The 24,633-nt window shown below is 37.8% G+C and overlaps 2 protein-coding genes and 1 pseudogene across 6 annotated transcripts; 2 read left to right on the top strand and 1 right to left on the bottom strand.

Moving 5' to 3' along the window:
• The first annotated feature begins 2,036 nt into the window (after positions 1-2,036).
• On the top strand, positions 2,037-2,680 carry LOC149198304 (molybdopterin synthase catalytic subunit pseudogene; annotated as a pseudogene).
• Positions 2,681-19,698: 17,018 nt separating this feature from the next.
• LOC149198303 (uncharacterized) lies at positions 19,699-20,118 on the top strand. Its single transcript, XM_089408999.1, has one exon. It carries the CDS (start codon positions 19,699-19,701, stop codon positions 20,116-20,118), a length of 420 nt encoding a protein of 139 aa, XP_089265125.1.
• Positions 20,119-20,278: 160 nt separating this feature from the next.
• On the bottom strand, positions 20,279-23,742 carry LOC149198302 (putative GPI-anchored protein At3g06035). 5 transcript variants are annotated; one of them, XM_089404117.1, is made up of 4 exons: positions 23,557-23,736; positions 23,288-23,413; positions 21,312-21,382; positions 20,279-20,739 (listed from the first exon to the last, which is right to left on the bottom strand). In XM_089404117.1, exons 2-4 carry the CDS (start codon positions 23,305-23,307, stop codon positions 20,558-20,560), a joined length of 273 nt encoding a protein of 90 aa, XP_089260243.1. In that variant the 5' UTR covers positions 23,308-23,413; positions 23,557-23,736; the 3' UTR covers positions 20,279-20,557. The 5 variants fall into 5 exon arrangements, 3 of the variants coding, with proteins under 3 accessions (XP_089260243.1, XP_089260242.1, XP_089260244.1); XR_016254260.1 differs by having other exon boundaries at positions 20,710-20,816; positions 23,557-23,734; XR_016254261.1 differs by having other exon boundaries at positions 20,710-20,811; positions 23,557-23,734.
• Positions 23,743-24,633: the final 891 nt, after the last annotated feature.

The raw sequence follows: 24,633 nt of genomic DNA, 5'->3' as shown, positions 1-24,633 counted from the left end.
TACTTTCATCCTTCTGCTCGCAGTAGGTTTCCCACCAATCCTTGATGTGGGGGGTTGCTTTGAGAAGAGCAAAAATAATCTTTTACTGACTGGAGAAATCATGAACAAAAAAATAACCATCTAGTAGATTTAACCATTTATCGACGCAATCTGCATCTACATGACCCTCGAATATGGCGATTTCAAAATTAACTTGTACCTTAAACGGTGTGGCGTTTCTAGAGTAGCTGTTAGAAGCCGATGAGTCGCCCCTGGGTAGCTGTTGAAGGATCTGGGCAAATATGTCAATCATCGCATTCCTTTGTCGCTCAAGGGCTTCTTCAAGCAAGATTTTGATAGGATCTCCTGCCACCTCGTATTTCTTTTCATCTACCATGGGAGGTCGTTGGGATTTGTGAGGTTGGTCTTGCAAAGGTTCGACCAATTCAAGCCCTAACTCCTTATATCCCGACCACGTTGGGGACATAAAAAGAAAAACAGAGAAAAAAATTAGATTGCTCTGATACCACTAATCCGGATTTAAAAAGGAACGCAACAAATTACATAGATAACCATAAACACAGAGATGGGGCAGAAATAATACTTCATCTCATTATTGAAAAATACTGAAATATGCTTACAAACAGAAATGGAAACAAGCCAGCTAGGGCGATGGAGCTTATCTCTAAGAAGACATGTGGCAGCTACATTCCTCTGAACTTCCTTTCAATGAGGATCAAGGGCCTTTTTATTATTTAACAATAAGAGCAAACCCTAAACAACCAAAACCCTAATCCGAGGAGATTTAACACCAAGAGTTTATGGGCCCCGTTGGGGTGAGTTAGACAACTGACTTCCCAGGGTCATGACTTGGTCATATTATCTCCATTTGATGTGCATGATAACCCATTGGAAAGATCCTTCCAAGGACTACAACAAAAAAGATGATTTTAGACAAAAAATCGTTGGCGTTAGATTTCCAAAAAAACATCGTTTAGGGCCTCAAAACGGCTCTGGAAGTTTAGGACCTGAAAAAATGCTAAAAATAGTAAACTATGCTATAATTAAGGAAAATGAAAAACTAAAAGAAGCAATGGTGGGGGTCCAAGTGGAATTGGCAGGTGGCCACCAATATCCACCTAGATCAGCAGGGAAAATGGAATAGGAATTCACTGGGTTAGGGTTCCACCGCCGATGGGTATGCCCCTTGAAAAATTACCAAAATTTGTATGCTAGTGCATTTGATCTAAATATCATTAAGTACATTGTGGAATAGGATTCATAGTTCAATTCATGCTTTCAGATATTCGTAACTCTAGTATTTTCACAACCCTTATGCACCAATGTCGACTGTTTCGAACACATTGCAGAAACTGACTTATTAGACGCTAAGGATTCCAACAAGTTCAGCGTAACAAGTGATGACCAGTGATTACAAAGCGATTGTACTAAAAAAAATTAAAGATGAGTTGCTGATAAATTTCCCACTTACAATTCAGTCAACCATTGTTTCAAATTCAAACTATCACTCACGAATTCAATTTTCCTCAAGAATGGAAACACGTGTTTGATTTGGTGGTGTTTTCCGACTAGTAAATCACATACCTAATCTTCAATGATATCATGCCCCTTTTAAACATGCATATGACAACAACATAGATCCCATGAGCCAGTGGGTGTGACCAAGTGATTAGTATGTAACATTGGCTCCTAGTGATCATAAATTCAGTCAAAAGTCACCAAACTTCCTTGCATGATGTTATACAAGCACCATTATCTTCTTGTAAGCCACTAACATTCTCAACGTGGATTGGGAGGTCTGCTCGAGAGGCTCATGAATTTCTGACCATCAAAGTTCATATGTTTACAACGTTGCTCTGCTAGTCTTACAAGTCGAAACCCTCTTTGTTGAGAATATTAACTGGATGCTTCCAGGGAAACGATTTTATTGTTATTCCTGTAAGTTTTCTGCAAACTATGTTGGGAACACTCTCCAGGCTCAACCACTTTGTGGTGAGAATTCATAGAAAAATTCGTCTACTATATTCCTCAAAAGAATGGCTAAAGCAGAGCAATATTTTGTGGAAATAGTTGATGATAACTTGGATGTTAAAAAATATATAGATTTAATAAGGAGTTCAGTAGCAGAAGCGATAGCTACCTTTATTTGAACAATAAGGGATACGTTTGAGGATAAGCAAGTTCTGGAGCTTAGATGCGAGGTTTATATCCCCATGGCCCTTAGACAGCTCAAAGCCATATGCTCTACAAATAGAAACCAATGGAAATTAATGAGACTTGCATTAGTGCATTGTCTTGGGATTGTACCTCTTGGAGAAGAAAGTGTTTTTTTTTAGTGTCCTTTGTCCATAGGAGAGATGCCCTTGAATCCTATGAGTATATTATAGATTAAATCAAAGTATCAATTCCTATTTGGAAAAAGGAATTTTATACTAATGGTGAAGTCTGGAAGGAGAATTTTGAGTTTTTCCAGTGAAAACCAGGGGAAAGTGGAAAGGAGTCAAGTCTGAAACAACATAAACCTCATCAACGTTCTAGGTGTTGTGGCTGTAAAGAAAGAGTGTTTGAGAATGGTATTGGTGACAATACCATTAGAGATTCGAAGTCGTGTAGGAGAATAAAAAGGAGCCAAATGGAGATTCACATTATGCAGGGGGTGTTATTTCAGACAATCATATAGAGAGGAAAAAAATTGATGCTCTTGAACGCGTAACTCCCTTGCTCCTGCAACCCTTACGCATCAATGTTGATTGTTTCAAATACATTCTAGAAACCATCTTATTGGATGCAAAGGATTCCAGCAAATTCGGTGTAATAAGTATGAGCAAGACAGATGTCATCCGTGTACTAGAAATGAACTTATTGGACGCCAAGGATTCTGGCAAGTTCAATGTAACAAGTATCAAAAAGACAATATCATCGATGTACCTTCGAACACATGTCACTCAATAGGCAAAAGACTAGACTCGCAGTAGACAAGTTAACCCTGGAAAACTAAAGTAGTAGGGACAGTAAGTAAATATCTCCATGGAAAGCCATGGTAATGAGTAACGTATTACACTATGTAAATATATCCAAGGAAAGCCATGGTAATGAGCAGTGTATTACATTACTACATTTGAGAGGTGTTTAAAATAATATTTGATAGAAATTTTGGGTAAATTGTCTTAACTTCAGAAGAAGTTTTGTATTGTCTTAAATATTTTCTTTAAGTCGGTGTCTCAAATTATTGTTTTAAAAAAATTTCTCTATAAAGATAATATATAACACATGCATTATTGTCTCTTAAGATACAATTTCATTTTTGTCTCTCTAAAGACAATAGTTGGGATTAAAGACATATTGTCTTTCTAGAGACAATACATCTTTAATTTTAGCTATTGTCTCTATAAAGACAATAAAAAAATATATTTAGAAATACACAATATCACATTTATCTCTTTAGAGACAATACAAAACAACGAATTTAGAAAAATGTCTCATCATTAAAATAAATCAATACAAAAAGTATTTAATTTAAAACTAAAATACGGTATCATTCATTAATGCATATTAGGGTATAGTGGACTTGAACCCCCAACCTCATGCTTATAAGGCATGTGCTCTTCCATTGAGCTCGCACCATCTAAAGAATTATGTGAGGAGTTATGGAAATCCTTGAAATTGCATACATAGACATTGATTTTGAAAAAAATGCTCAATATATAATGGTATGATTTTTATAAAATCTATAATCATACAGCCCCTATTTTTAACTTAATAAAAAATAACTCAGTGGAGTTAGTACAATGTCACACCCCTATAGCATGACCCACACAACAAGCTAATAATACACAATAATCTACAAACAATTTAATCTAATCCTACAAAGCAAAGTAACTAGAATTAGCACAAACTATTAATATCTTGTGACAATTGTTAACTTTCACATTTCTTTTTGCATCAATTTTTGTCAATAAAGAAATATAGAAAAAGGTCCCAAAAATGCTTCACATCGCTTCATTGACACTATTACCACTTTAGCTCTTTTAGCCCATTTTAACTCACTCAGGTATGTATGAAAACCTCATTTAGCAAGTTGAATAGCTCCATTAGCCCAACCTATGCTCCTCCCTGCCATGTCTGTATGAAAACCTCGATTATGCATATCCTTCAACCGATTTTATTATAAAAATAAAAATAGTGAAGAGTCCTGTAGGTGATCTCAGATCCAAATTAATTTAATTAAATGCTTTAGACAATATTAATTTCGTCTTGATTAATTTTCTTGAACAATTCCCTATGTAGTAGAGCGTAAATCTTACATATTTGTGTCTCCTGCTACTACTATTGCTACAATTGGAACTACTAAGCAGTATGTGGTGATGATGATCATGTGCCTAGTTATTTTTCAGTTTTGGGCCCGAATTTTACTAGAAGTCCTTGTTTGGGAATAGGGATGGGGCGATATTGAATTCTACTCTTCGTGCCCACAACATCCCACCTTCAAGAAATCAAAAAAACAAAGTCTTAGATCACCATTAATGATAAACAAATAAGAAATACACCACCATGTCTCCACCCGACACTATTTTCCTATATGATTCTCCTTACCGTGAAGTATTTCATGAGTACATATTCACATGTTGATAACCTTGTACTTCTAGGAAAATTTCCATTATATTTGTGAAAGGCCTCCCAAATCTAGGCAAATATTTACAAAATCTAATGCCTAAAATATTGTCAACATATTCCTTGCTACTTTAGCCACCTTTATATCCATGACGTAGCAAGGTATGTGTGTAGTGAACTGATGGGGATGGGTGCAATAAAAAGTTGGAAGTTCTATGCATGTATGTTAGCCGAAGCTCAAATCTAGTCTACATCTTGAAAACTTCATGATTGAAATGATATAGAAATATGATTTTGTAGCTTTCATGTTTTTCAATAGATTTAGGGAATCAAATACTAGTAGAAATGGTTCTTTACTTGGTTGTGGGATTTTGGATCAGGATAAGTGTGTACAACTTTGCGAGTTCATTCATGGGGCATAAATGACCTCCACTGCCAAGGGGCAGAAATGTGTTTCATTTTGGAGGTATCTGCAACAATAGAGACACAAACTTAATTCCTTTTAAGTAAATAATATATCCATAGATCTTGAAAGGAAGACAATGAAAATCACAAATTTTCATCAATGTCCACTCCAAGCCTTGGAAAGTTAAAATAAAAAAATAAAAAAATTCATTAATGTCCACTGCAAACCCTGGAAATAAAATAAATAAATAAATAAATAAATAAATATATATATATATATATATATATATATATATATATCTATATATATATATATATATATATATATATATATATATATATATATATATATATATATATATATATATATATATATATATAATACCATTGATCCTCCTTAAAATAAAAACATTTTGGAATCATCACATTCACTAACCTCAAATATGGAAGGATCGAATCTATGAGATTTGGAAAGAATTATGGATTAGGATGAAAAATAGCATGACCTTCTAGCCCTTGGGAATGAGGTAGTATGTGTTAGCACCTAAATCTGCCTTAGGCTGAAGGAAGGCAAAATTCAGGGTAACCACAAACCATGCTTAGTCTGGTAGCTAGCCCTACCAGAACAAGAGAGGGCTCTCTCCGAGTCACGCTCAGTGAATAAGTAAACGGAATGGTCTGAGATGACTAACAGTGAAATATTGACCTTAGGCTAGTAAGTAAATATGGATACAAGAAGCAATTTTTTATGAATGACTGAGTTTCTGGGATGGTATGGGACCAACGGACAGCAATGGGCAGAGGATTTAATACAAAGGCACAGATTACTTTGTGAGGCAAGACAGGCAGAAAGTCTAGCAATTTAGTTCGAAATAACGCGAAATGGAAAGATTGCTTAGGAGAGTGAAAAGGGCATAAGTACATGAATCCTTTTCAACGGAAGAAGAACACTGAACGTGAAATTTTCCCACAGGCAGAGCAATATAAATGAATTCTACCTTATCTAACTTAGAAAATTTCACTGGAAATGAATATGAAATGAACTGTGAAACATCATGAAATACATATGAAACATAAGAGACACATTTGCTACACTCACAACCACATGAATCTCATGAAACAGAGCTGATGCCTTACATTAATTCTCTGTCAAAATATACAATGAAGAAACAGAGTTTCTTTCCCACAGTCTCCCAGAAGTTAGCAGCCAACCAACCCTTTGCAAATAGTTTGCATACAATATATAAAATGTGCCATGAAGAGATAGAACGCCCAAGGGTTGGGGAGTTACTCGAATCATTACAAAATGGAGGTGGAAAGCCAACCATTAGCTACAGGTGCAGCGTTACAAACATGACAAATGGCTTGGGTGACTGTTTGCCTTCCTTTGCCACTTGGATAGAAGCCAATCTGGAGTGAAAATACTTTAAATGCTGCCTTAGGTGCCGAAAAAGTGAAATGTAGATGAGCGGGCCCACTTGGAGAAGTCGTGAATCGAAATTTCGCGAAACGGAGGTGAAATTGGCCTTTTTTCCTATATGCGCCGTGCCACTTTGGAGCCTGTTTTGAGGCACTTGCAGGAGTCCAAAATGTACCCAAGTGTGCTTGTTGGAAAGCCTGTCCTATCTACTTTCCAACCCAAGTGGAATTTCTGAATTTGGTGCTCATTTGCCCCTCCAAATATTCATTCTCCCAAGACTGCTTCCTGTGTGTCAAAATAGGGGCGGAGAGGTCATGTTTTGGGTATTTTTGACCTCTTGGAGAATCAAATCATCCCCAAATTTCTTGTCCAAGCACTAGTAGTCATGATTTTTCTTGCTGAATCCAAAAATGCGAGCCATTTACAATTTGGAGCTCCCAATTCTAAGCGCCGCGCCACTGGGAGAAAAAACCTGTGTTTTGACCAAAAAATTACCATGTGACCAAAATTGCCCCAAATTTCTTGAAATTTGGGCTGGAGGTTCTCTATGAAGTGCTATGCTGTGCCAAAGAAGCTTCAGCCAAGATTCAAAGCCGATCTTTCTCTTTTTCCTCTTTTGCCTATTTTGTTGCTTTGCTCAATTTTGCCTTCAAGCTCTTTATTCGGGCCTTTGCACTCATATTTCGTGCCCTGTAATGCAAAGCCATGTGTCTCAGTAAGGCATGGTCCTTTTCAGCCTTGTCCAACAGCCTCTCCAAGTGCATGTTAACTCTCTCGAGATTCGCCTCTCGGTCCTCATTGATCTCTTGCTCCAATGACGTGAGCTCAACTCTTCTCCTTTGTACAACTTGGCGATGCTCATGAATGTTTTGTAGCTCCATGATCGCTTGCTGATCCTCAAGCTATTTGTTCCTCTACTCTATATATTTCATGTTCCATTTGGCTCTTTCTAAATCAAGGGACAAGGTTTCAATCTCTGGTTGCTGCTCCTGGATGATCTCTCTAAGCTCTGCATTTGTCGGTTCTATATCTGTCTCATCATCATGAAGGAGAACGAATTCGGTCTCTCGTTCACATGATGGCTCACTTGAAGGCCCCTCATCATGCATTGGCTCCTTACCTCTATCTTGTTCCTGTGTCGTCGATGCTGGAAGCGAGGCCCCTTCCACCCCGGGTGGAGATAACCCTCGCTTTTCCGCTACAAACAAATGTCTACTACCTCTCTGAGAAGGACCACCTATCTCATGCTCCGCCTTTGCTAGTACCTGTGAAGTGCTGAAGAAGTCACAAGCGATGAAGTCCTCCCAAGCAATACCCTGCAATCCCAACTGATGATCCACCAAAATCCGGATAAGAGAAAAGTGATAAACACTGTTAAGTTGCTACTGAGGGGTCTTATGCTGCATGAAAGTGTTCATCCTCTCTATGTTTCTGCAAATGAAAAATGGGAGGTTCATCATCCGCACCCTGGTAAAGTGCATGAGCAACCTGATGTGATAGGCATATAAATGAGAGAACCTCCCCTCAAATCTGAAGTACTTCATGATCAACCTCATGAGTGGAGCATACTCATTTCTCAAATATCAGAATGGAAAGACTCTTGTGAGCTTCCTCAAACAACTGGCCTTAATGTAAGACTCATAATGCTGCCTATCCACCTTCTTGCTCTTATGCCATGGTTATCCAATGTTCGGTATGCCTGTTGCCACTGAGATACTTTCGGGTGTCAATGTGAAGGTGACCCCGGCCAAGATAGACTGACCTCCATGGAGGTGAAGCACAAAAAGACGGGTCAACTCATGATGAACTCTAACATTAGCCATCGTTTGACAAAATTCAAAACATGATAGGTGCTGGAAACATGACATAGCAAGAGGGCATGCCTGGAATTCAGTGAGGGTGTTTGGCTCATCCCTAACATGCTTTCCACTCTTGTGATGTCTCCTGGGAGCCTGTTCTTCCGGGGATGTATCACTTTGAGTATCCACCTCATACTCTGATGAACCCTCAAATGCCATGACTTTTGTTTATGTACTGTGCTTGGACTGCCCTTTGATGATGGTGAAACTAGGTGTTGTTGTGATATCTGCCACCAAGGGGAACAATGAAACAAAAGGGAGTATTAGGAGGGGAGTAATGTGATGGGAATAGGGGTTATGGGGAGAAGTTTGTTTAGGGATATGTAGGGGGTTTGGGTATTTGATAGGGTAGGTTTTTGGGGTTTTGACGAGGTAGGGTTTTGGGGTTTTTGTTGACAAATAAGAGGAGGCGAAAGGGAATATGGTTTGGTAGTGTTTTAGGGTAGGGATAATGGGAAAAATGAGAAAGGGAGGATAGGGAAAAATGGTAGGTGAGGGAAAAATGGTGGGTGAAAATGGAACCTTGGCTTCAATACCACAAATATGCAGCCCTAGCAACAATGGCCTTTGGTGTTTTCTTGTGGTTGACTTTATGAGTTTTGTTGCATTTCAAACATTGCCATAAACAACCATATCATTTATAGAATTTGAGGAACAAGTCACGTCATAGAGCCTAGCTGTCAATTTGATGGGCTTCATAAAAAATTTGGGGAAGTTTGGCACTGTTTTGGCGCTTTGTCTGTGTGCGCCGCGCGTAAAACCCAGTGCGCCGCGCCCTGGGTGTGCGTTGCGCTCGTTGGAAAAATACACTGAGGGCTGGCTCTGTGTGCGCCACGCCCCTGTGTATATGTGCCGCACCCTGAAAACTGCCTCCAACCTTGCTCCAAACACGCACGATGCACACTCAAACACTTTGCAATGTTTCCCTATGCACTTGATTTGCACAATGACTTTGATTTTGGTGAACAATTGTATATAAAGACTTGGAAGACATGGGTTAAATTTTTTCTTCTTCAAAAACCCATTTTTCTAATGTTATGTTTTGACACTTTTTCATTGACTTAAAGTAACACTAATTTTCACTTTCCCTTTGAAATTTTAGCTCAAATGATGAAATTTTCGGCACTCTTTGCAGGGGTTGCATGATAGGGCATTTGGCCACGGAAACCATGAATGCATCTGAAGAAATCAACTGACGACTTTTTTTTGAAAATTTTATCACCAATGACATTATTGGACTTTTCTTCAAAACAGAGTTTTGAAGAACAGTCGAAGTTTATCAATATGACGATGAAACTCTCTGAATCATTACTTTGTAAGGGCCTTACTCTTGCCTGCATGGCTTTACTGGACATATTTAAAGACCAAATTGATTAATCCCTAGACCTAATGATCAAAAATGACTTTTGTCTGTTAAAGGACCAGACCTTGACTGTCATGGACTTTAGTGATCATTGACCAAAGACCTAAGCCAGCAGGAGCTAGACATGAGGGGAAATGACTAGCATGACCTTTTCCGTCAAATTATGGCATGCCCCTTGCGGAATGCAGCTGAGTGAATGGACCGGGACACCTAAAAATGAAATGCATAAAGAGTTTTGATCTCTAACGGAGGACTGACCAGACCGACTCTAACATTGGCTCCAATGGGAGATGGTAGCTCCTTGGAGGTGCCAAGAACAGTAGATCTCTGGAAGAGCTAGACAGTGCCTTCACCCATTGGGCTATGGAGTCATCATTTCGATAAACAACACAAGACTTCGACTCATTTATTGACTGAAACTTGACTTAAACCGACTTAATTATGAAACCAACATGACAAACTTAACTAAAACAAGAACTGACAAAACTTATTCAATGGCAGCAGTCCATCAAGATTCGAGGGTTTCAAATCATGATGACAGCCAACTGTGTACTAATGCAATATGTACAATCATGTGTAATGTGTCTTCCAATGTAACCAATCAAGTAGATGCCTCCTTGATTGATTCTCCGGATCATATCTTATGGTCAACAACAAATACTAGTAACTGGGCCTCCAAAAACATAATTGACCATGATCCCCTTCATCACTGAATACTGAAATAATCACCTTCACTGCTGACTGCAACAAATCTGCCATTGGATCCTGAAAAATATGAAGTCTTTCCTCCTGCTGAAAAAACAAGGTATCTTTTTCTCTTGATTTTGGTCTTTCTTCATAAATAAGAGTATGCTCCTGGTCTTTAAAAAATCTGAACAAATAGGTGAGCAGATTTCCTCTTCAAAGAACATTTCAAAACATGAGACATATGAGGAAGAGTCTGAAAGGGAATCCTGAATGGTCTAGTCTGCTAAAGTCTGAATATATTGTAGGTCATCTTCATACGATATGACAGCCAGATTGTCTTTGCATTCATCAATCATGAGAAAAGAAACCTCAAATGATTCTTGAAACCCAACACAGTCATTTATATCATCTACCATAAATTCACCCAGAGCTTTTTCACTTACTTACTATGTTAGCACCTAAATCTGCCTTAGGCTGAAGGAAGGCAAAATTCGGGGTAACCACAAACCACGCTCAGTCTGGTAGCTAGCCCTACCAGAATAGGAGAGGGCTCTCTCCGAGTCATTCTCAGGAAATAAGTAAACGGAATGGTCTGAGATGACTATCAGTGAAATATTGATCTTAGGCTAGTAAGTAAATATGGATACAAGAAAGCAATTTTTTATAAATGACTGAGTTTCTGGGATGGTATGGGACCAACAGACAGCAATGAGCAGAGAATTTAATACAAAGGCACAGATTACTTCGTGAGGCAAGACAGGCGCAAAGTCTAGCAATTTAGTTTGAAATAACGCGGAATGGAAAGATTGCTTAGGAGAGTGAAAAGGGCATAAGTACATGAATCCTTTTCAACGGAAGAAGAACACTGAACATGAAATTTTCCCACAGGTAGTGCAATATAAATGAATTCTACCTTATCTAACTTAGAAAATTTCACTGGAAATGAATACGAAATGAACTCTGAAACATCACGAAATACATATGAAACATAAGAGACACATTTTCTACACTCATAACCACATGAATCTCATGAAACAGAGCCGCTGCCTTTCATTAATTCTCTGTCAAAATATACAATGAAGAAACAGAGTTTCTTTCCCACAGTCTCCCAGAAGTTACCAGCCAACCAACCCTTTGCAAATAGTTTGCATACAATATATAGAATGTGCCATGAAGAGATAGAACGCCCAAGGGTTGGGGAGTTACTCGAATCATTACAAAATGGAGGTGGAAAGCCAACCATTAGCTACAGGTGCAGTGTTACAAACATGACAAATGGCTTGGGTGACTGTTTGCCTTCCTTTGCCACTTGGATAGAAGCCAATCTAGAGTCAAAATACTTTAAATGCTGCCTTAGGTGCCAAAAAAGTGAAATGTAGATGAGCGGGCCCACTTTGAGAAGTCGCAAATCGAAATTTCGCGAAACGGAGGTGAAATTGGCCTTTTTTCCTATATGCGCTGCGCCACTTTGGAGCCTATTTTGAGGCACTTGCAGGAGTCCAAAATGTGCCCAAGTGTTCTTGTTGGAAAGCCTGTCCTGTCTACTTTCCAACCCAAGTGGAATTTCTGAATTTGGTGCTCATTTTCCCCTCCAAATCTTCATTCTCCCAAGACTGCTTCCTGTGTGTCAAAATAGGGGCAGAGAGGTCATTTTTTGGGTGTTTTTGACCTCCTGGAGACTCAAATCATGCCCAAATTTCTTGTCCAAGCACCAGTAGTCGTGATTTTTCATGCTGAATCCAAAAATGCAAGCCATTTCCAATTTGGAGCTCCCAATTCTAAGCGGCGCACAGGGAGAAAAAAACATGTATTTTGACCAAAAAATTACCATGTGACCAAAATTGCCCCAAGTTTCTTGAAATTTGGGCTGGAGGTTCTTTATGAAGTGCTATGCTGTTCCAAAGAAGCTTCAGCCAAGATTCGAAGCCGATCTTGCTCTTTTTCCTCTTTTGCCTCTTTTGTTGCTTTGCTCAATTTTGCCTTCAAGCTCTTTATCTGGGCCTTTGCACTCATATTTCGTGCCCTGTAATGGAAAGCCATGTGTCTCAGTAAGGCATGGTCCTTGTCGGCCTTGTCCAGCAGCCTCTCCAAGTGCATGTTAACTCTCTCGAGATTGGCCTCCCGGTCCTCATTGATCTCTTGCTCCAATGACGTGAGCTCAACTCTTCTCCTTTGTGCAGCTTGGTGATGCTCACGAATGTTTTGTAGCTCCATGATCGCTTGCTGATCCTCAAGATGTTTGTTCCTCTGCTCCAGATATTTCATGTTCCATTTGGCTCTTTCTAAATCAAGGGACAAGGCTTCAATCTCTGATTGTTGCTCCTGGATGATCTCTCTAAGCTCTACATTTGTCGGTTCTGTATCTGTCTCATCATCATGAAGGAGAACGAATTCAGTCTCTCGTTCACCTGATGGCTCACCTGAAGGCCCCTCATCATGCATTGGCTCCTTACCTCTGTCCTGTTCCTGTGTCGTCAATGCCGGAAGCGAGGCCCGTTCCACCTCGGGTGGAGATAACACTCGCTTTGCCGCTGCAAATAAATGTCTACTGCCTCTCTAATAGGTGATGAATACTGGCATAGTAGCGGCCTCATGGCACTCATACTAGTGAGAAGGACCACCTATCTCATGCTCTGCCTCTGCTAGTACCTGTGAAGTGCTGAAGAAGTCACAAGAGATGAAGTCCTCCCAAGCAATGCCCTGCAATCCCAACTGATGATCCACCAAAATCCGGATAAGAGCAAAGTGATAAACACTGTTAAGTTGCTGCTGAGGGGTCTTATGCTGCATGAAAGTGTTCATCCTCTCTATGTTTCTGCAAATGAAAAATGGGAGGTTCATCATCCGTACCCTGGTAAAGTGCATGAGCAACCTGATGTGATAGGAATATAGATGAGAGAACCTCCCCTCACAGCTGAAGTACTTCATGATCAACCTCATGAGTGGAGCATACTCATTTCTCAAATATTGGAATGGAAAGACTCTTGTGAGTTGCCTCAAACAACTGGCCTTAATGTAAGGCTCATAATGCTACCTATCCACCTTCTTCTTCTTATGCCATGGTTCTCCAACATTCGGTATGCCTGTTGCCACTGAGATACTTTCAGGTGTGAATGTGAAGGTGACCCCGGCTAAGATAGACTGACCTCCATGGAGGTGAAGCACAAAAAGACGGGTCAACTCATGATGAACTCTAACATTAGCCACCCTTTGACAAAATTCAAAACATGCTAGGTGCTGGAAACATGACATAGCAAGAGGGCATGCCTGCAATTCAGTGAGGGTGTTTGGCTCATCCCTAACATGTTTTCCACTCTTGTGATGTCTCCTGGGAGCCTGTTCTTCCAGGGATGTATCACTTTGAGTCTCCACCTCATACTCTGATGAACCCTTAGATGCCATGACTGCTGTTTATGTACTGTGCTTGGACTACCCTTTGATGATGGTGAAACTAGGTGTTGTTGTGATATCTGCCACCAAGGGGAACAATGAAACAAAAGGGAGTATTAGGAGGGGAGTAATGTGATGGGAATAGGGGTTATGGGGAGAAGTTTGTTTAGGGATATGTAGGGGGTTTGGGTATTTGATAGGTTAGGTTTTTGGGATTTTGACAAGGTAGGGTTTTGGGGTGTTTTGTTGACAAATAAGAGGAGGGGAAGGGAATAGAGTTTGGTAGTGTTTTAGGGTAGGGATAATGGGAAAAATGAGAAAGGGAGGATAGGGAAAAATGGTAGGTGAGGAAAAAATGGTGGGTGAAAATGGAACCTTGGCTTCAATACCACAAATATGCAACCCTAGCAACAATGGCCTTTGGTGTTTTCTTGTGGTTGACTTTATGAGTTTTGTTGCATTTCAAACATTGCCATAAACCACCATATCATTTATGAACTTTGAGGAACAAGTCATGTCATAGAGCCTACCTGTCAATTTGAGGGGATTCACAAAAAAATTGGGGAAGTTTGGCACTGTTTTGGCGCTTTGTCTGTGTGCGCCGCGCACAAAACCCAATGCGCTGCACCCTGGATGTGCGCCGTGCTCATTGGAAAAATACACTGAGGGCTGGCTCTGTGTGCATCGCGCCTTCTGTGTGCGCCGCGTCCCTGTGTATATGCGCCACGCCCTGAAAACTGCCTCCAACCTTGCTCAAACACGCATGATGCACACTCAAACACTTTGCAATGTTTCCCTATGCACTTGATTTGCACAATGACTTTGATTTTGGTGAAAAATTGTATATAAAGACTTGGAAGACATGGGTTAAATTTTTGCTTCTTCAAAAACCCATTTTTCTAATGTTATGTTTTGACACTTTTTCACTGACTTAAATTAACACTGATTTTCACTTTCCCTTTGAAATTTTAGCTCAAATGATCGAAAATGACTTTTGTCCATTAAAGGACCAGACCTTGACTGTCATGGACTTTAGTGATCATTGACCAAAGACCTAAGCCAGCAGGAGCCAGACATGAGGGGAAATGACTAGCATGACCTTTTCCGTCATATTATGGCATGCCCCTAGTGGAATGCAGCTAAGTGAATGGAGCAGGACACCTAAAAATGAAATGCATAAAGAGTTTTGATCTCTAACGGAGGACTGACCAGACCGACTCTAACAGTATGCACAATATATGTTATATTGGTATAAAGGAAATTTATACTTGCAAGTGCAATGCCTTTTTGGGGAAAGGGCCATTTTTTATGTTGTTTTAGATTTTAGAACATTATGGAAATTTCATGTACATGAGACAAGTCAAACCATTGACTTCGTTCATGTCTATAGAATTTTCTTAATATTCCAAAATCTGCAATCTAATTACACTCTAGTTTTAAGGAACAAAATTAATTATAAGAAGTTCAACAACTAATGTGCCAGTTTTGTTTAGAAAGGAACATCCTTATCTCAATTCTAGATTTCAAAATCTTTTGGAAATTCCATCGACATGAGTGAAGGAAAACCATTGAATTCACTAATTCTATACTTTCCTATATATCCCAAAATCTGCAATCAAATTACACACAGGTTTTAGGTAACAAAACCAACTCTAAGAAGCTCAACAACTTTTATCATATACAATATCTCTATACCCAACAAAATTTGAGCCTATTGATATTAGGTCAGACTCCAGAGCATGAGCATTGACAGAAAGTCATTGTTGCTCCTAAATAGAGGCATAGGTCAAAGGAGTATAAACCCTACTACATACAATTTAAAGTTATATGGGAAGGTCAAGTAACCATATTAAACATTGAATTTGAAACTCAATTATTCAACCTGGTATCACATTCACATAATTAGAGGCTAATATAAAAATTATAAGAAAAAGTTATGCAACTCTAGAATACCAACCCAAAAGCATAACAATTAGAAAGTTGGTATTAAATATGTAATAGAATGCAGGGTTTTATAACTAGCTTAATTTGTAATATAATATTCCATGATAAAGGATAAACTAAATGGTAATGTGCTTTATGCATTTTTCATGTTTTATATCATACATTTGATTCAACATTGATTGCTCTATAACATAACATACGAGTGGGAGTTTAAGATCCCATATAGGAGCAAGAAATTATGTTCTCATGCAGAAACAACACCAAGTGGTCTTAGGTACACTGGAATATTATTGCATATTCTGCTTTGTATAATTGTTTCTAACACCCAACAACTAATTACCTTCAAATGTTGAACTATATGTATGCCACAATCGATATTTTTTTGACTGTAGATGGTCTTTGTCATCCAGGCCAAACTCCAATGGGGCCTTGTTACACTAGTGGGGTTGAAATCCACCATGGTTAAGGCACTAATTGGTAGGCATTAAGATGCATCTACAACAAGAATATCGAAGACAAACTATATCTCACAACTTTAAAACCAAAATGATTTTCTTAGAATGGTTCACCAATTGGAGCACTCAATGCATTGCTTCATCTCTCCATTATACATGGAGTTCTTGTTTTATGTTGGGATCATTCAAAGGTCAATAAATGATAGGAGAATTATAAGAAGCATGTACAAAGAGAATATTAAAAATGCAACATTAAAAAGGCAGATTATGAATGTACAAGATGCTACAACATGAAATGCTCGGTAAATTACATACAAACATAACTACCTGAGATTATATATTAATGACCTTGAAGGCAAATTATGAATGTACAAGATGCTACAACATGAAATTCTTGGTAAATTATGTGCATATATTTGTCATGCTTTGTTTTGGTCTAACAAATATCTTTAAGTTCCCTAACCTTTACTGAAACAAATCCTATAAACAGTTCATAATAGCACATGAATGCAACAATGGATTTAACAATACATATTGGGAGCAATATACCCATAGGATCCAACCACATTTGTTGAATATTTAGTGTAATTCCTAGAGGAATTGATGAGCTTGGCAAGGCTGAAATATGCAAGGCCATGCTCAAAATGAAAACCCAACAATATATTGTTAGCTTTGACATCACAATGAATGATTGTTGGGATCAAGTGGTGATGTAATCCTTAATCCCTTGTGTTGCTCCCAAAATGATGTTGTATTTGTCTTCCCAGTCCAATGATCCTCTCATTTCATGCAACAAACCACCCAAGCTTCCATTGGGCATGTAATTATACATGAGAATCTTATTCGTGTTGTTGGAATAAAATCCAAGAAGTCTCACAATGTTTTTGTGCGCAATAGAGCCCTGTGTCTTCACTTTTGCACCAAATGAGTCTCTGATTTGTTGTCCTTCCTTCTATGAAGCTTGAAGCTTCTTCACTACAAAACATCTATGTTTGACATTTCAGCCCTATAAACAACACCGGAACAACCTTTTCCTATGATATTGTTGTCAACCAGACAATCAACAACATCTTCTAACGAGAAATTAAGTTTTTGGAATAGTGTCATCTGCCATGGCCACCCATTTCTGAATCTTCAAACCCTTGCTGAGGCATTTTATTAGCTTTTATCAACACACATATCTAGAAACAACATCATTCCTATAGAACTAAACAAAAGGCCTATGATTATCTTAACATTAAAAACTCTAGAATGCCCTTCAAGGGAATCAACCCCTAATTGTTCAAAATAATTATCAGTCCATGAAGTACAAAGACCTGCATTTCCATATAAACTGCTTGGAGGAAATTCTATGAAAAAATCTGTGTCTGGAAGATAGTCGGAGAAATTATTGTATGAAACATTCAGAGACACTTGATTTTGGTAGTTGGCCAAGAATACTCAAATTCCTAACCATCATATTATGAGATATATCCACGGTTTCCAGTTTTGTGAGTCTATAAACCTTTAATGGAATGGTCCCCAAGAGATAATTCCAACTAAGATTCATTGCAATGTCCAATCCTTCTATGCTTCCAATCTTAAAAAATAATTCCACGAGTCAATTTGTTGCTACTCAAGTCTAGGTACTGTAATTTAGTGCACAACAAACTCTCTCTTGGTATCACTCCAGAGAAATGTTTCCATTCATTGCCATCTTGTCCAGTGAAATGAGATTTCCCAATGTAGAGGGTATGGAACCCCCAAAATTTTCAATTCATAAATCCAATACATGAATATTTTTTAGAAAACCAGGCGTGCTTGGCAGATTACCTATAAGTATAACATATGAAGTGCAGTGCATCTTCCTATCTCTAGAAAAAGGGTTCCTGTAAATTGATTATTTACCATCTCAAGGAAGTTTTCTAGTTTCCCAACCTCTTTTTGGATTTCCCCAGTAAGTTTATTATCACCTAGCCGAAGCCTAATCAAAGCTTTGCAACTACCGATATTTGGAGAAATAGAGCCAATGAGATAATTTGACAGAGGAATAAACTTTGTCACCTTTTTCAATCACAATATGCTTGAAGGAATGCTTCATGTTAGCATATTGTCCGTAAAATTTAAAGGCTGAAGTGTTTTGGTTTAATTAATAATCTTAATTGACATAATATAACAAATATAAAAAATATTAATTCACACCTCTCTCATATTTCCAACATACATAACTCTACATATTAATGGTCATAAATTATATCTAATAACAACATTCATATTCAAAATTTTAAATTAAAATCCAAAAACTTCACCATAATAATAATAATATTGTTAAAAAACTATAATTTTACTAATGAGGAATATCTACCCTAAAAACTTTGTGGTTAATTGTTTTATCGTGTTTAAACAAAACTCAAACTATAAAAATTTGAAAAAAAAAAAATGAACCACAACAACAACTTATTTTATATAAATATAAACTACCTCATTATTTTCTAGAATATATAATTTTCATTTCACTATATTATGATTACATACTTTTTACTTCTTCAGAAATTATTGCTATTTATAGTTTGTTTTAAGCTTGACTTGAAACAAACTCATAGATGCTATTATGTATCATAACAATCACCATGTGGAAAGTCTCATGCACAAATTTTAGATAGCAGTTACTTTTGGTACACGTTATCAATGATTCTACAACAATATACGTGATTATTGATTTTAGAACAATACTATAGAGGTTGTCCAGCTCTCTAAATTTGAGATTTAAATGGTAAGTGTTAATTTTATTGTTCATTTTATCCAAAACTTTTGATAAGTAGGTTATAGTTATGATATTTAAAGTTTAATTATTTTATATTAAGTAATCAATTTATTATAATTTTTTAAAATTTAAAATATTTTAAAATCTAATTACCATAAATGGTAGATTTAAAAATTTTAAATTCCAATAATATTATTTCAAAATTTTGAATTTTATTTTTCCATTACACTTTGATTTTTATTTTTTACCAAACTTTTCATCCATGGAATATAATTCATTTTCAAAATAAAATAATAATCATTTTACTACTCACTCGATATGCTTTCTGTAATTATGAAGATGGCGCGAACGACAAAGGTGCGCTGTGATTTGAATCCCACTTTCTTTCATTAAAACGCCACGAAAATTATGGGATGACAACTGCCCAACTTTCTTGTCTCGATGCAACTTGAATTCCAAAAACAGATTCAATAATTGAGACCTACTTACGACCACGTCACATCAAAAATAAATCCATTATTAATATTGAAGATGAAAATTTTAAATGTGGAGGAGGAATTGTCCACGCGCTATTTTTAAGATTCCCACGACAACGTTATCGCCCACTCCAAAAGTTTGGGTATCACCTCCCTTCTGCTGACATCGACATTAAATCCCTCTTCTTGATTTGACCACCCCGACGTTAAATCCCTATTCTTGAATTGGGCCACCCCTATAACATTCATCTGATATCCGGCTCTCACATACAGATTGATTGAATATTTTCCAAGTCTCCACCACTCGCTCTCAGAGTCTTGGATAAGTTTTTCCGAATTGCAAAGATGGGGAGTTGCGTTTCTTCAAATGCTACTTCCCCTGTTCCACCAGCGACTGCAAAGCTCATATTGATGGACGGGAGCATCCAGGAGTTCTCTGAAGAGGTGAGAAGCCAAGAGATTCTGCGAGAATATTCGGGGCACTTCATCTGTAACTCAGATGGCCTTTACGTAGGTCAAAACATCTCCCAGGTTCTGGGCGATGATGATCGATTGCAGATTGGGCAGCTTTACTTTCTTCTTCCTAGCCGGAAGTTACAGTTTTTGTTGACAAATTCAGACATGGCTTCTCTTCTTTTCAAGAGCAACAATGCTTGGGTATCAGTAGCACAGAAGAAGAAGCGGCGCAGAAAATTATCATATGGGTTTGGTAAAGAGCAAGCTCAAGTGCAGCCCTTTTTCGACATCCATAACCGACATTCATAACATTAATAATCCAATTTGAAGGGGAAGACGGCCACTTCAGCGGCAATGTAAGTCGGAGAAGATTGTGGAGACAGTGTGATCGATGGTAATTGTGATATTTGTATGGATCAACTATTTATAAATCAACAAACAAGACTGATCTGGTTATACATCAAACAAGGCAGGCTGCGATGCAGCGAGTCCCTGCACTAAGCTAAAGCGCTGAAATTGGAACGTTGAGATAGCCAATAGCCACTATGCAACAAAACTGAACTCTAAAATCAGTAGTAATTGCGAATAGTTTAAAATCAGTAGTAACTGCGAATAGTTTGAAAATTGAGGTTCATTGCCAGCAACAGTATCTTCATCAGTAGCTGAAATTGGAACGTTGAGATAGCCAATAGCCACTATGCAACAAAACTGAACTCTAAAATCAGTAGTAACTGCGAATAGTTTAAAATCAGTAGTAACTGCGAATAGTTTGAAAATTGAGGTTCATTGCCAGCAACAGTATCTTCATCAGTAGCATTATTACAAGATTGACCTTTGAACTGTTCTGCAATTTGCTCAGCCAAACAAGCAGCATTTTCATTTTCTGTGAGAACTGGCAGCTTCCTTTCTTGTCTAAAATGTTTACAGCCACTGCAGTTCGGATTATATCAAAGTCAATAAACATTCATATGCAATCATACTGCAGTGGATAGACTGGAGAACCTGATCTTTATGGTGACCATTAGACCATCACAATTGCAGTTCACAAACATAAACACCGTTAATTCATAATCAGTGAATGCGACAAAGTTGAACTTCAAATTACATTAAATTAAACTACGTAGTGCCTTATTCAAATAAATAAATAAATATGTATAATTCATTATTTGTGGGCATTGATGTTATGCTATTCTGTAAGTTTGTAAACATGTGCTATGAAAACAACGAGAAGCACCATATCCATTTTGCGAAAACTAGGAGTACTATAATTCGTCAGCCGATGCATTAGTCTAGCATCCCAGGAAATAGAATTCACGTCATAATTATTTTGAAAACAAATAGACGAGATGAATGTTCATCATACATATAAATGAAAAAAAATATATGTATATGGAAAAATTACAAAAACATTTTGATTTATGAAAAAGTGTAATTTTGTCTATGGAATGAATTAACGCTGACCATCAAATAAAAATGCATATGAAAAATAGCCAATGGCCCACCAGAATTGGAGGTGCTGAGGTTGCCAGGTTGTAAACTCCATTCTCTCCTTAGATAACGCCAGATTTTAAATCTGTTAACAATTGATAAACACATATGCTATTAAATTTTTAATTTTTTGCTGGATATAAATATAATATCTTGGATTTGAAATAGGGAAATAGAAAATAGACATGGGGACATCATGCCCCACAGGGAGCTGCGTGCAATCGGTCTACGTGTAATCATGCTAATATAGCTAGCATTCCATATAGCTAGAGCTACGTGTAATCATGCTAGGACGTGTAGTATAGCCGGCCTTCCATATGGCCATTTATGGAGGTGCAGTCTGGCATAGGATTATTTATGGAAGTGCAATTTGCCATATGCTGAGCCCTCTGCAGCCTGACCCATGCAGAGGATGGTTTAACCGGCGGATCTACTGCGTTTCGACTGTAAAATTCAGACAATAGACGAAGGCAAAGTCTTCATGAGGAGGCATCTGAATAAAGCGAAGAACATTCTTATTGTTCTGGACAATGTCGATAATTTTGATCAATTAGATGCTTTGGGATTATTTATGGAAGTGCAGTTTGCCATATGCTGAGCCCTCTGCAGCCTGACCCATGCAGAGGACGGTTTAACCGGCGGATCTACTGTGTTTCGACTGTAAAATTCAGAGCATAGACGAAGGCAAAGTCTTCATGAGGAGGCGTCTGAATAAAGCGAAGAACATTCTTATTGTTCTGGACAATGTCGATAATTTTGATCAATTAGATGCTTTAATGGTTACCAAAGTTCTTGGGCCAAGTTGCAGAGTGTTAGTCACGACTCGAGATAAGAGAATACTGCAGCTACAGGACTCGTTGTTTTCCAATCACAGCTGATATGTTTGGTATTGTTCTGTGACAGCTGAATTCTGGATATGTCTGCTTTAATATGCTTTTCGTATATTGTAAAAAAAATTAAGCGCCGAGCAAGGCTGGATTTTAGTGGGTTTGGTCTCCATCGGGAATCAAACGGTAGGTTGAATGCAGGGGCCCGCATGAACAACCAGTTCCCAGTGAATCGGTATATTTTGCTGATAGAAAAGTATGGGAAGCTATATTGGGCAAGATTTCTAGAATTCTGCCTTGGAATATCAAAGAAAGGTTGAAAATCACAGTTGAAGCACTTGATGAAGAAGAGAAATCACTGTTCATGGACGTTGCTTGCTATTTGGCGGGGGAAGGCAAAGATACAGCTATACGTATATGGGATGCGACCGGGTGGAGTGGCTGGTTAGGGTTTGAGACTCTCGAACAAAAATGCTTGATTCAGGTGGATGTCAAGAACCGGATAAGAATGCACAATCATCTGTGCGACATTGGGAAGGACATAATCGATCAAGAGTCCAAGAGTCCAAGCATTTTCCTGGGCGTGGAAGTCGCCTTTGGCGTCCCACTGACATTATCAAAGCATTCACAGAAAATTCACAGGTATGTGAAATCTTTACAACATTCGCCCCTTTTGATTTTTAAGCTGAATTAACTGGTATTACTCCTTTCTTTTAATCATTGCCCTTTCCCAATCAATAACAAATCAAAGCTGAATTAACTGGTATTACTCCTTTCTTTTAATCATTGCCCTTTCCCAATCAATTGCCCTTTCCCAATCAATAACCCTTTGCCAGGGCAAATCAATCACTCTTTTTTAGGAGCAGTCAAGCTAACTCAATTGGTATTACCGCTTCTTTTAATCAATGCCCTTTGCCATGGCAAATTAATCGCTTTTTTAAGGAGCAGTCTAATGATCAGAGTGAAAATTTTAGGGATATCAGAGTGAAAATTTTAGGGATATCAGGAATTTTCATACTTTAAAATGTGTTTTTATAAATGAATTTTAGGACTCTTAAAACTCCTACACTCGTAAGCACTCAAATTCCTCAGATTACAGTGCTCAAACTTAGCATTCCAAAAAAAAAAAAAAAGACGTACATAATTCTAAACCATGGCTTTACCTATGTGTTTGCAGTGGCATTGAATCAGATTCCTGGGGACGCCATGCCGGAGAACAAAAGCTTGGAAGGTGCGAGAAAAAGCAACTGCCCAGTAGTTTGGCTTCTTTTTTTTTCTTCGCAGAGCACCTACAGTGGCCATTGAACCTGTCCGGTTAGAGCATGTAAGTAATTAACTCGAGTTCAATACTAGGATAAAAAAATAGAGAAATTCATAACATTTTAAAAATATATGTAGCTTGAATTTCCAGCGACGGCTTCAGAAGCACAACCAGCACAGTGGGAAGAAGACAGCGACCGCGATATATCCTGCACCGACTTGCAGGATCCTCCGGGACCAAAGGCTTTCCTCTTTCCTGGGCGTGGAAGTCACCTTTGGCGTCCCACTGACATTATCAAAGCATTCACAGAAAATTTCTCTTGTATGGCGAGTTTCCAGTGTAGTCCTCTAATAAGATTTGGAATAACATTACACCTGGTTACATGGTTACATGCACCTGGGCACCTGGCACCTGGGCACCTGGAAGTTCTGCGAGGTAGGCGTATACGCGGTGATATACCAAAATATCGGAGCTAGCATTTAGTGCTGTGGACTAATGCCAGCATTAGATTAGTATTTTTAGCAGTTTGAAAATGTGAAGCGAACACAAAATATATAACATATGCTTTAGCTCCGGATTAGCTTCGGATTACCTTAGGTCCTCGGGAAGAGGCCAAATAACATGATTTATGAATATGTCTTTAAAAAACTTGGTATATAGTTGATGACCGGGGACTAAAAGCAGGTCAATTAATGCTATATTGCTCGCGAACGATTACAATAGTCCATGCCTGAGGGCAGGGACTAATAAGATTTCTACTTCAGTTATAGTCATGGTTTCGGATGATTGGGTGCATTAGTAATGGGATATAATGTTTATACTAGTAATTGTTTTTAAAAATGTAAAGATACATGGAAGGAATAGAATATTTGGGAAAATTATTTAGCCAAAAACAAAAGCAAAAATAGAAGAATTTGTTGAATGCATGCTTAATTAAATTTTAGAATAGGAAATTAGTTATATAATTTTATTTTATTTTATTGTTAATAATTATAAATTTATATTTATAAAATAGAAGTAACTTAATAAATTTAATTACAATTAAAAACAAAAGAAATCATTCTTACTAAAACTTTACATACACTCAAAATTTGTAATAAATTCTTTTCTAAATCTTAAACCCTATTTAATTCTAAATATAAAATTTTAAATTAATAATCATATTTTTACAATTTTACATATCAATATTTCCCAAAAACAACCATCTGCAATAACCTGCAAACTTTCATTTATAATGAGTTTAAACCC

This window comes from Pinus tabuliformis, chromosome 2_2, assembly GCF_031772625.1.
Source record: "Pinus tabuliformis cultivar Carrire ecotype Pingquan chromosome 2_2, CPIR1, whole genome shotgun sequence".
Taxonomy (NCBI): Eukaryota; Viridiplantae; Streptophyta; class Pinopsida; order Pinales; family Pinaceae; genus Pinus; species Pinus tabuliformis.
This window is presented reverse-complemented; position numbering and strand designations above follow the sequence as displayed.